The 14,288-nt window shown below is 38.0% G+C and overlaps 1 protein-coding gene across 28 annotated transcripts in view; it reads right to left on the reverse strand.

The window, feature by feature from the left end:
* Unc-115a (actin binding LIM protein Uncoordinated 115a) overlaps positions 1-14,288 on the reverse strand; it is a 247,252-nt gene that overhangs the window by 15,968 nt on the left and 216,996 nt on the right. For 25 of the 28 annotated variants that reach the window (XR_012966886.1, XR_012966885.1, XR_012966887.1 and 22 more), the window contains one exon: positions 7,075-7,144. Coding sequence is in view for 23 of the 28 variants with exons in the window: in XM_076193014.1 (XP_076049129.1) it covers positions 7,075-7,144 (70 nt within the window). In the remaining 5 variants the exon portion in view is untranslated. Of the gene's footprint in view, positions 1-4,653; positions 4,728-7,074; positions 7,145-14,288 lie in introns of those variants that run through there. The other 3 variants (XR_012966888.1, XR_012966889.1, XM_076193025.1) reach the window with 2 other exon arrangements.

Consider the following 14,288-nt stretch of genomic DNA (forward strand, 5'->3'; position numbering starts at 1 on the left):
CACCAGACTCCCACAGATATCACACTAAAGGGAAGTTGGAATTGTACTGAAACAGTACCATAACAGAACTTGCCTAACAACTGATACTAAATGCCTTAGATGAACTTACCAAGAGAAGACAGAGAGCACTGCCCTATACTCATTCTTTCCCGACAGTTCCACAAAATTTCTTCAATGAGTGACTTGTGGATTCAATGATTGGCCAATTTCCTTGGGGTCATGAGTCTCCTCTATGATGAAACCAAGGCAATGGATTGACTGACAGACTCATGGTTGCCACAACTAAAAGTTATGAAAAGTAAAGACTGTTCCTGACAGGGCCATCCTTAAGGTAATTGTACTAATTGCTCCCAACTAGGCCTCGCAGACTACATGTGCAATTTTACATTAAAATGTAGCTTACATTGATTTGGCCTATTAACTTAATATGCATTTTCTAAGTGCACAATTTGTTTGCTTTCCATTCTGACACTTATTCCAAGTCCAGACTGTAAAACATCTAGGTCAGAATCCAACCACAGGATCCAAAGTCTGAAATTATCTCCAAGTCAATATCCTACATTCAAAGACCATGTTTTACAATTCCACTCCCTTAGAATTTCAGGACTGACAACCTGAAAAATCTGAACTTGATCTGTGCTTTTCTGAGCAGTAATTCCCATATTCATATTTTTCATGGTCATGGTATGCAAACCTGATCATTCTTGAAGCTGCATACACAACTTTCATGTTTGGATGTGCACAATTATATGCAACAAAATAAAACAGATGTCACATTGCAATAGGCCATACAGCACAGCATTAGGTATCTAATACACCAGTTGCACCAAGCTTACAACCTGTTTCTGACCACCTTCAACCGAAAATCAAGCAATTGGTCAGCAACACAAAACCTATGCAAGGAAATGTAATGGAAGAAGTTAATGTGGTTGATAAGATGAAAATCTATGTACTGGGGACTATTCAGTGTGTGTTGTAATATATCTATCAATCTATCTATCTTATTACCAACTACCAGTGACTTCCAAAACCTGCAACTGGATGGTGACCACCTGGTCACTGGTAGTTGGAAACAGGTCATAAGCTTGGTGTGACTGGGCCCTAATATGTACACTACATAATGTATACATACATGATAATACAAAAAGTACCCATCTTGCTTACTTAAAATAAGTTACAATGACAATACTACCCAAAGTGCAAGGACCTGAAGTTTATTATATTTGAGTAAGTAAAAATGGAAAAGCGCCCTGACCCTCAAATACTCAAGTGACACTGGGTAACTTAGCAAGTACATGTTACTACATGATAATGCATACATCAAGTAAGACTTCACAGTGTATTGCTGTAACAAGTATGACAGCAAGGGACATAAAAATTGAAAAATTGCAGCACAATGCAGACAATATTGTCACAGAACACATGTCTGGGTGGTAGTTCCAAGACAATCTATCAGATAAATCTAGACCTGGGGTTCCTCAATTTTTCAGACCTTTCTTGGAATCCTTGGTTCACCCTCAATCCCCAGGCAAGTTCAAGGAAAGAAAATAAACAATACAAATTATCATAAATCATCATAACTATCATCATTTGTGAAACCCATGGATAGTCTCCTCAACCCCCTATAGAATCAATACTGACCACTTTGGAGACCCCTGATCTAGACTAGAATGATCAGAAAGCAATGAGGAGTATAAAGAATGAAAGACTGTTACATGGGACAGGAAAAAGCCAGTGGCTTCAAGATTCTCCTAGGCTGAACCCAATAATCCAGCATTGAAGCCAAGGACAGCTTTGAGACCTCCAGCTCTGATGATTACAGATAGGCCCTGAGAACCATGGATAAACGTAGTAACTCACAAAAGCTCGTCTCAGATAAAAATATAAATTTATTCATCAAGTCACAAGATGGTGACAGGTCCTAGATAAGTTATGGGACAGTAGCTCTTCCTAGAGAACAATTAGGAATTATAAATAGAATGCTCCATTATATACATTTGAAATGAGAGAACAGAACCAACTAGCCTATCAACCTTTAGCACTCTCTACAAACAATGGGAATAAATAAACTTGTCGAACAAACATAAGAATGATGTGATTGAACCTTCATGTTCATGATATTCCTCATTGTTTCTGAATTAAGTTCTTTGGATATGTCCAGTATAGGAAGACAGAGTGAAAGCAATAATTTTCCCTCACATCTGTAAATGTCGCTAAAATGCAAAATTTCTGTGAGTTATATGAGTTCTACTGATCATTCATTTACAAGTCTACTGCCCATGTAAAACCCTTCATTTTACTCCTAAAGAAAGTTGTAACTTTCACATCAGGAAGAGCTTAGAAAAAGTTTCAAGCACAGCCTATATTTTTCTGTTTCCTGGTTATCAAAAACCTTTTGAATTATACATGAATGCTGACCAGAGAAGCACAAATGCTCAGTTGATACTTCAGTGAGCGACTGTACAGAAGATTACTAGTTTGAAGTCCATTTAACCCAAACAAGTTTCCTGGTGCTTGTCACTTAAATTATCCCACATGATGTTCATATACCATAAGTTCCCTTGTGGCTTTGTGCTTATAGAAGTGTGGTGAACTTAATGGTTTACAAAGGATGCAACTATAACTAAATGTACCCAACACTCTACAAAGTGGTGGTTCTACTAGATAGATGTCAAGGAGTGTCATCTCCCAGCCATCTGTCATGAATACCTATCAACACCCTGAATCCCATCAGTTGGTGCAGTTCTGAAACTCAGTCTCAGAACCAGATCCTAGATCTCTCTTTATTAACTTTGTATTTCCTCTACCTTTTCTAGCTACATACCAAGGGCTTCCTCTTCCTTGTAAGGGAAGTAGCCAAGTCAAGACACACATCCACCCATTCCACTTCCATCCACCACTGTTATTTCTCTCTTATTTCAGCTCCTCATGGATGAAGGACCATCATCGTCTTCTATCCACTATCCAGGTGAGAAGCAATGAAACAAGACACATCACATCCACAGCTGGACCACTTCACTTACACGGCAACCCCCCCCCTCCCCATCCCCTCATGCAGAAAATAGAGAAGATGGGGAGAAATCCCCTCAAGCTGTATCAAAATACCATCCATACATAACCATCCTCCACTCATCCTTAGCTCACCAGACCTCTTGCTGAAAGCCCTTTTCACTCCATCCATCCCTCTCATCCTTGGTCATCCCTTTGAGTCCATTTCATCCACCTCTGTTTTCCACATCTCTTTTGCTAATCTTTTGTCACTCATTCTTTTCACATGTCCAAACCATCACAATACTCTTTCATCAGCCCTATCTCCCATCACCTTTTCCACCCACACTCTCCTCCTCATCTTATTTTTCACTCTATCCAACCTTGTAACCCCTACCACACTTTCCAGACACTTCGTCTCAAACACATTTAAACTCCTTTCTATCTCTCTTAAATGCCAAGCCTCATAAGCATAATCACTCCATATCTCTCTGCATCCATTCCCAGATGCCTGTTTCTCATGACACTTCTCAATCCCTCAAAACATTTGCTTGTTTTTCTCAATCTACAGTTTACCTCCACCTCCACTCCTCCATTTCTTGATACATGCAACAACTCTACCTTTTCCTATGAGGATAACTGATAATCATTAACTGCTCTCCTACTATTAACAGTCACACAAATACAACAATAATTTTATTTTGCCCTACGGGAGGGCCCAGAGATTGTTGTTACACTGTGGGGCTGCAGTTTTCCAGTCAGTAAAGCTTAAGACAACAATTATCATAATATAGGTTCATATTGTGGATACATAAACAGATCCATTTTTTTTTTTTTTTTTTTACAAGGGGAAAAGTAGTTCTTGTTTTTCCGATCCCTTGTGTGAAAGTAAAAAGAAAAAAAAAAGGGTGTGTGTGTAGGGGGGGGGACAAAACAATAGAAGTTGTATGTTACAGATTGATATCTCAGGTTTTGTTCAGGTGGTGAGGGAGGGAATTAATAGTTGTTCATATCCGCCTCTCAACCTAGGTTCTTTTCCTGGCCTTAGGGTCCAAACATCTTGTTATCCTACCAATCTGTTCATTTGCTCCTATTAAACTCACTTTCTTCTAGGTTATTCCTTTTCATATTTCATCTACTATTTCATAGCAATTTTTCACTAAATCAATCAAAAACATCACCCAAAATAAGGTAAGCTATTTTTGGTGGCACTGTGTAAATGGTGGTGTCATGAATATGCAGCTTTTTCAATATGATGACTTGAGACCACCCCTGTGGGATACATTCTTTACCATTTATAATTTCTTTTTTATAGTAGATATTGAATTTTATATTCATCACTTATAATTTCCACTATACCTCATTCTTCACTCATAAAGATGTAGAAATTTAAGATCAATAAATGGCAAAACTTATAAAAAAAAAAAAAATAAAAAACATGAATGCTACATTTAGTTTGCTTTAGAATTCAAAAGAAGCAACTGCTTATTTCAGGTCACAGTTAATATTTCATGCTTACCATTTTTCTATGCATTCATGATTTATTAGCATTTTAACAAGTACCGAGTACCTGTACAGTTGAACAGTCATCAGGCAAGAACTTCAAGTCAAATGTCCAAAAGTCTGATAACGGGTGCGCTCAAGATCAAGATACGCTCAACTAACCCTTTAACAGGACGAGGACACTCCCCAAAGGCAGAGGATACTTCCCATGAGTAAACAAAATCATCTCCCAAGATCTAAGAAAAAAATATGTAGCCTATATATAAGTGAATAAATAAATAAATAAAGTAAATAAAACATATATATACCATCAGCTTTTTCCCTCTTTACAAAGGAGGTAGCCAAAATCAAAGGCATAAATCTACTCCCAACCATTTCATCCCCACATACTTCACTCCCATTCACCACATCTCCCTCCCTCTTTTCTTGGCTCCTCCTGGATGACAGGTCATCCCTGCATCTCGCCCACTGCCCCGAGTCAGAAGCAATGTAGCAAGACACAGCACATCCACAGCAAGGCCTCTTCATTTACTCAGCAACCCCCTCCTCCATCCCCTCATGCATAAAAAGAGAAGACAGGGAGAAATCCCTTCGGGGTGCATCAAAATATCATTCACACATACTCCCTCACCCCCCTCCATCCCCTACCCTTCCATATATCACCGCATCATCCATACACAACCATTCTCCACTCACCCCTATATTCTCTCTTCTCCTTTCCTTCCTCAAGAGACATCTACCTCTTTCCCAATGCCCTTTTTACCCCATCTATCTCATCCTTGGTCACCTGCCACACCTCTTTTACTAATCTTTCTTCACTCATTCTTTCCATGTGTCCAAACCATCCCAATGCTCTTTCATCAACCCTACCTTCCAACTCCCTTTCCACCCTAACCTCTCCTCCTCACCACCTCGTTTCTCACTCTATCCAGCCTAGTAACCCCTACCATACTTATCAGGCACCTCATCTCAAATACATTTAAACTCTTCCTCTCTTATGTTCCATGTTTCTGCCCCTTACAGTCCTGTCAGCACAATCACTCCTTCATACAATCTCCCCTTAGCATCCATTTCCAAATGTCTATTTACATCTTTTAATCCCCTAAGGCATTTACTTGCTTCTCTCAATCTACATTCTACCTCCACCTCCAATCCTCCCTTTTCTGCCACATTCACACCCAAGTATCTAAAGCTATCCACTTCCTCCAGTCACTATCCCTTAATACTCACTTCCAATTTGCTGCCATCCTCTCCCCTTGTACATCTCATCACATTACTTTTACCCATATTTATCTTCAACCTACTTATTTTACACAGCTTTGCAAACTCCCTCATTAACTTCCTCAATCCCTCTTCTGATCCTGGCACAAGCACTGTTATCAGCAAACAACAACTGGATTATCTCCCACTTTTCTCCATTTTCTTTAACCATCTCCAATCCCTGACTCACTACCCTTGCGTTTACCTCTCATACCACCCCATCCATGTATAAATTGAACAGCCAAGGTGACATAACACATCCCTGGTGAACTTCCACCTTTATCTCAAACCACTTCTAATTCTAACACAGGCTATACTACTCTTGTAAAAACTCTTGACTGCTCTTAACAGCTTTCCTCCTATCCCACATATCTGCAATACCTCACACAGTGCCTTCCTGTCTACCCTGTAATAAGCCTTTTCTAAATTCACAAAACCCCAAAAAACATTCTTACCTTTTCTTAAAGCTTTCTCACATATCTGTCTTACCACAAAAACCTGATCCATGCAACTCCCTACCTGTCCTAAACCTACACTGTTCTTCACCAATTACTCCATCTGTTCCTCTCCTCATCCTCTCAATCTAAGCCCTCCCATAAGCCTTCCTAACTACACTCAACAAACTGATCCCTCTGAAACTACTACACTCACACTTGTCCCTTTTTCCCTTGTAAAATGGAACTATACAGGCACTCCCCCAGTCTTCCGGCACTCTAACATCTTTTAGACAAACATTAAACAACTTCACCAGCCAGGCCACAATAATAATACATACATGCATGCATACACATACCAATGGCTTTTTCCCCCTTACAAAGGAGGTAGCCAAAAAAAAAAGGCATAAATCCACTACCACCCATTCCATCCCCACATACTCCCTCCCTCCCTCTTATTATTATTATTATTATTATTATTATTATCATTATCCCTTACGAGGGATGATAATGATAATGATAATAATAATAATGATAATGATAATAATAATAATAATGATAATAACGATAACAATAATAACAACAGCAACAACAATAATAATAATAACAATAATAACAATAACAATAATAATAATAACAATAATAATAAGAGTAACAGTAGTAGTAATAATAAACAGCCCATAATGGGGTAACCTCAAAATCAACGGAGTTTATTGGTTCAATATGAAGATTAGTTTAATCTCTTTGATAGGATCGAGTACCCTTGGGCTGAATAAAATAATTTCTGCAGAACTACAAAAATATCAAATAAGAGGAGCTGCCAGTTAAAGGGTTATGGAGTATATCTTAAGAATTTTACTTAACGCATGAAGTTTGAAATCCTACTTACCATCAGAACGAGCACTGCTGAATTCGGTACTGTGTGTCTTCTCTCCGAGCCCTACAATACTGTAGTCCCCCTATTTGATAAAGGAAAAAATTGAATAAGAAAAATTATATGATTTTACATGCATATGTAATCTTCTTTACAAGATGTACTTTTTCTAACACAAAGAATAAAATCTTCTTGCAAGAAAAAAATCTTAGAAAGAAAACAACCAAAACTAACACAAACAAATTTGAAATTGCCACCAAGGGTTAGTAACCCCTTTGCTAAGAATAATAAGAATAATACAAGTGTCACCAAGCTAGGGGATCATCAAGACATGAGTAACCCTTTTGTACCAATGGAGATTCCACAGAGATGAACATACTAAATGAGCCTGACAGCAGCTAGAATGATAGGATTATGTGACACCAGGTATAGATAGGGTAAATTAAGAAATGTTCAGCCAATATGCTATTGCAAGGGGTTCCCATAGAGATGAATACAATAGCCTGATGACAGCCAGAATAATGGGATTAAGCACCACCTACTACAGAAAGGGTTGAATGAAACACACTGGGAGAAAAAGTAAAATGTGAAACAGAAGAAAGCCAGAATAACAGGATAAAGTACCACCCTGTACATAAGGGGTTAAGTGCAACAGGTACAGACTGAGAGTGCAAAAAAAAAAAAAAAGGTGGAACAGCAAAAAGAATAAAGGGCACAGCCAGTTTAGATGATTTTTTTCTTTTAATGGATTTTTTTTTAATCAAGAATTAGGGATAGATACGAGTCAGTTTCAGCAAAAAATAAATACATAAAATATATATGTATATGAAGGGCTTTTTCCCCTTACAAGGGAGGTAGCCAAAACCAAAGGCATAAATCTACTCCCACCAATTTCATCCTCTCACATTCACCACCCCTCCTTCCCTCTTTTCTTGGCTCCTCATGGATCATGGATCATCATCTCGCCCACTGCCCTGGGTCAGAAGCAATGCAGCAAGACACACCACATCCACAGCAAGGCCACTTTATTCAATTGGCAACCCTGTCTTCATCCCCTCATGCAGAAAAAGAGAAGATGGGGAGAAATCCCTTTGGGCTGCATCAAAATATTATTCACACATACTCCCTCAACCTCCCCACCAATCCCCCACCCACTACCTTCCATGCATCAAAGCCTTATCCATACACAACCATTATCCATTCACCCCTATCTTCTGTCTTCTCCCTTCCTTCCTCAACAGACATTCCCCTCCTTCCCAATGCCCCTTTTACCCCATCCATCCATCTCATCCTTGATCACCCCCTCATGTTCACTTCCTCCACTTCTGTCTTCCACACCTCTTTTACTAATTTTTCTTCACTCATTCCTTCCATGTGTCTAAACCATCCCGACACGTTTTCATCAACCCTATAAAATATAATATGCAACTTTTGAACTTCTTGCTTGTTCAGTTTTACGTGAAGAATTTTTTTTTCATTCTATCTCTTAAAATAGTTAAAAAATGGCAAAAAAATATATATAGAACTTTTATCTATTACATCAACAGCCTTTTTTCAAATCAATGGTTTCCACTTTTTTTTTATCAAATTTCTATATAAAAAGGAGGAAAGTAATAATCAACCAAGTGAAATATAAAAAATGGCTCATTTTCTCAAACTAATGAAAACTAATGAAATTGGTTGAAAACAGATTAAATTATTTTTTAAGGTAAAAACATGTTCTGAGAGATGAGCTCTTACAGTTTTCAATAACTTGTAAACTAACTTGTAGCTTGACTACTGTCTATCAAGTCGAAAGATGTATTTTATTAACACTTAACAAAAGTGTACAAAAAAATATTTCTTTATATCAAATTATATATCTTGACTTCCAGAATTAGTTTCTGTTATTCTTACCTCTTCCTTATTATCTTCTGAGAGGTTTTCATAGCTGCCTACACTACTCACTGTAGCCAGGTTTTAATACTCTCCAGTGGCATGGTATTTTTTTTATTTTTTGCTTGCTTCACTTTTTAGTAGTTTGGAATGAATGTATCACAAACCTGCTCAAGTGACAGGGTTGTCAGTAGGCTATGAAACCTACTGATAACCTTTGGTTGCCATGAGTGAGGAACCATAGGTATGGAGAGTTGCCAAAAGTAAATTTTCATGGGACTTTTCAATAGAAGTTATTCTAATTCTTTGTAACAAGGAATATGACACATTTTCCTTTACTCATCACAGATTTGAGTGAGAGTAAATGTGGAAAAATGTCCATAACTACAAAAATATGTTGAATCTTTATATAATACTTAATTCATAAATTATCAAATGCATTATAATGTTTTATGATTTTTTTTCTCCACATTTTCCAGATCTTTGCCAATTCTCCACTAGTCACCTTTTTGGAACAAGTCGCCAAAGTCCTTACCCAAAGCAAACATATAATCAGCAATCAGAGGAGCATAGAGATGATGAACATCATTACCCAAAGCAAACATATAATCAGCAATCAGAAGAGCATAAAGATGATAAACATAAAAGTGACATTCTGCTTCATTGACCTGGACATGGCCAAAACAGTAATCACGCCATACATAAGCTGATGTGCATATGGGATAAGAATGATGGCAGTGATCTCATGCATGCTGTAGCAGGCAATCAAATGGAATGAAGTGAGAAGATAAGGAATCCTTCTAGCTACATTTTTTTTTTTAACGAGTATGATCCAGTCTCTAATTTCTGCATAAGGGGATGGACGGGGGTTGCCATGTAAGTGAAGGGGCCTGCTGTAGATGTGCTGTGTCTTACTGCAATGCTTCTGATCTGGGCAGTAGGCAGGAGACAGGGATGATCATTCATCCACAAAGAGTCAAGATGAAAGGGAAATAAGAGCGGTGGAGGAATGGGTGGGCGCAGGTGTATTACCTGCTTGTATTTACCTAATTGTAGTACAGTACTACCTCTCATTAACGGACTAAAAGGGAGGTAACGGTGTGTGTTGATGTGAATAATCCATTGATTTGGAGTGGTTTTTGGGTGGCATAGTGACTGCACAGCACCAAACAACAGCACCAAAAACACCGAAAACACAGGGAAAACACCGCAAACACAGCTAATTAACGTCCGTTAATGAGAGGTAGTACTGTAAACAGGAAAAGAGCTATGCTTGTTGGGTCCAGTCGCCTATTCTCTAATTTTCTAACATACCTAGACTCAAATTCATGTACAGTTCCAACTTAATCTATATCCTTGATTTCCAATTATCTTACTTAGATTTGAACTCATGTATTGTCTGAGCTTAGGCTATATCATCTACATTATTCCACATATTTATGCATCTATATGGAAAACTGCATTTCTTCACATCCTTTCGACATGTGGTCTTAATTTACTTCCATGACCTCTTAAAGACCTCCCATCTTGAATCATGAGATCTCTTCTATCAATGCAATGCCCCTTAGTGACCTGAATACTGTAATCATGTCACCTCTTTCTCTTCAATCTTTCAAAGTTGGTAGACCCATTGTTTTTGGTCTCTCCTCATATTGTTTATCTACCAGGCAGGGGACCAGTTTGGTTGCTGCCCTTTGTATTCTCTCAATCTTGGTTATATCCTTCACTCTGTGTGGGAACCACACTACTGACACATATTCCAATCTTGGTCATATCAGGATTTTGACGAGTTTTTTCACCTCTTCATCTATATGATGGAATGCCACTTTAATCTTCTGCAGTAGTCCACATGTCCCTCCCACAATCCTGCCTTTGCCTTAGCTACTTCCCTTACAAGGAGGAAGAAGCCCCTTATAGGTAGGTGAGCATACAAACCAGCTAGGGGGAGGGTGATAACTGTGTCATGTACACTTTTGAAATATGAATAAAAATAATAATGATAATAGTCTACTTATATACTTTCCAATGCTATGTGCATAAAGTATGGCCATTTTCATCTCCTGACACAGCATGTGGAATGTGCCTTATTAAAAAACAATGGCAGCCCAATCTCAGGTCAGTTCAACAAAGGACTATAACAAACTTAAAATCATCATCAAACTGCACAGTGCAGTCCTCACAAATGGGTATCAAGTGTTTGTCAATGTTTTTATGTTCAAAACCCAGAATTGAGAAGCCACAAGAGAAAAAAGTGGTAGGTCCATGTTACTAAGAACATTAGGGACTGCAAATTCTGTATATCATACATAACAGTTCATTTCATGCCTGATGTATCATGTGTTTTCTTGTCAGTGGCAAGTTTTCTGAACATTCCAGTAGATTTCTTCTGATGCCATGGTGTTTTTTCTACTGATATTTTCTAGTTGTTTTCAGCCAAATTGAACTGCAGATTAACAGCTATGCATTTGTGCTAATGAATGGTTCCTCAGACACATGTTGAAATCATAATTCTTTGTACAATTAGTTTATACTCTCTTTGGGTTTAGGGTAATAAAAAAAAAAAAAGTACCCTTACCACACTCATAAAATATTTGGAAAAAAAATTATGACTTTTAAGTTCCTCCTATGATGAGTCAAGGCCAGACAAAGACAAACCGCATATAGATGAGCAATGCATAAAACTAACCACATGACTATAGAATCGAAGAATAAATCATGAAACAAATCACCCCAAAGGACAACATGAACTTCATTATCTATTATAAGAATAAGAAAACATCAAACCAATTAAAGAACAATCCAATCAACCAACCTTTTGAACTACAATGCAGCCTTCTTGCATATGAATATACATGCAAGGGGAATTGAAGATTCCTTCATTTATCATATATACACTTCTGCACCACCAGAAAAATATGTCTACACCTACAAAATGGAACCCCAAATGTGCATACAACCTCAGGCCACACTACCCTTATTAATGGAAGAATTAGACAACATCAAGTGGGACATTGTAGGACTAAGCGAAGTCCAAAGAGCATAAGAAAAACTGATACAATTACAAGATGGTCACAACCTGTTCTACTATAGAGGTAAGGACCCTAACTAGATCAGTGGAAATTACTAAAATAACCTGACACACCCAAGATACTAGAAGACTGCAGATCCTTCCTAATTAAGTAAAATTAAGTAAAGAACATCTACGATGAATCTCCAACCACAGGATTTTATGGTCATCCCCTCATCTACCCAGGAGAACTTTCCACAGCAAGTGACCAAGCTAGACTGATGACATCACTGCCCCAGACTCCAAACCCCAATCAATCTGACTAGCCCATACTCACCAACAACTAACACACCTAATACAATTGAAAGCCACCAGCTCTGACACACTTGATTGGCAGACACATCACTTTCTCATTTTCTAATTCCATATCTTTTTCTACATTTACACCTCTTATTCTATATATAACTCTTGAACCTTACTTTTGTCATCATTTCTATTTAGTACATAGTATAAAAAATTATGTGCTATTGCACTTATTTCTTTGAGTATTACTGATATCCTTTGAAAAGGCAAGAGCTGTCTGAATGGTGAAAACAAGTATATAATTTGATGTATAGACAATAGCAAGATTATCAATGCAGATATTGTTGTTTTCTTAAACAAATATATCTACAAGATACACCTGGAGAAGAGACAGAGGGGAGAAAATGGGTGGAGGGATAATGTTTGTTTTAAGAAGTGACATAAAGGTGGAAGAAAACCTGAGCAAAGGTAAGGCTAAACCAATGCACCTGAAAATTAAAACTAAAGGGCAGAATAGAAGAGACTTCATGGTGGCATATGTTCCCCCCAAAACACTTGGAATGAAGCTGAATATCAAATGTTACTGGACACAGCTCTTCTCCTAAAGAAAACTATAAAGTACCAATTTAGTCCTTATTGGAGATTTTAATTACAGTAAGATCAACTGGGAGGAAAGGGAAGTGGGAAAAAAGTATGGCAATTGAGAACATAATGACCCAGTGGGTAAAGGAAGTGACTCAGCTAAGAGGTGATGACAATCCACAAGATTAGATCTGCTACTAACCAAAGAGCCAGATATCATTACCTCCTTGAACTCCTTTTCCCCCATAGAAAACAGTGACCTTGTAAAAAATTAATTTCAATTGGAGGATGAGGAAATAGAGCCAAGAAATTAATGACACAAGGAATGGAGACTCAATTTTGGGAAAGCAAACTACATAGTAGTAAAAAAAAATCTTTGGAGAAACAAAATGGGAGGAATTTATGAATAGCACATTTACAACCTGGAGTGAACAAAAGCATGTACCAGGGTCAGTGGATGGTTGAAGCAGAAACAATACTGGTTCAAAAAAAAAAAAAAGGTGTGATTGAAAAAAAAAAAAGAGGTGTGACTTGGGGGAAAATGGAGAATAAGAAGCAATAAACAAAAGAAATTCCTAAACAAGCTAGAAAAGACTACATAAGAATTTACATTAAGACATTTTTGAAAGAGGTGTAGATAACTGCAAGGATGAAATGAAAATATTTTACATACATATGGACATATACCAAGGGCTTTTTCCCCCTTACAAAGGAGATAGCCAAAGTTGAAAGGCATAATTCCAGTACCACCCATTTCATCCCCACCCACTCCACTCCTATTCACCACCCTTCCCTCGCTCCCTTTTTTCATGGCTCCTCCTGGATGATGGGTCACCCCTGCATCTCACCCATTGTCCTTAGTCTGAATGAATGCAGCAGGACACAGCACATCCACAGGAAGGCTGATATATATATATATATATATATATATATATATATATATATATATATATATATATATATATATATATATATATATATATATATATATAAGCATACATACATAAGCATACATATACCAACAACTTTTTCCCCACATATTCCTCTTCCATTTGTCACCCCTCCCTCCCTCTTTTCTTGGCTCCTCCTGGATGATGGGTCATCCTTGCATCTCACCCACTGCCCTGGGTAAGAAGCAATGCAGTACGAGCACATCCATAGCAAGGCCATCATTTAATCGGCAACCCACCCACCCCTCTTTATCCCCCATGCAGAAAAAGAGAAGACAGGGAGAAATCCCTTTGGGCTGCATCAAAATATCAGTCACATATACTCCATCACCCCCCCCCCTCATCCCCAATCCAATCCCTTCCATGTATCACACCATCTTCCATACACAACCATTCCCCACTCACCCCTATCTTATCTTCTCACTTCCCTCCTAAACAGACATCCCCCTTCTTTCCCAATACCCCTTTTACCCCATCCATCCATCTCATACCTTGGTTGCCCCCTCCTGTTC

Source organism: Oratosquilla oratoria, chromosome 11 (genome assembly GCF_046742065.1).
Source record: "Oratosquilla oratoria isolate Oo_2021 chromosome 11, ASM4674206v1, whole genome shotgun sequence".
Lineage (NCBI taxonomy): Eukaryota > Metazoa > Arthropoda > Malacostraca > Stomatopoda > Squillidae > Oratosquilla > Oratosquilla oratoria.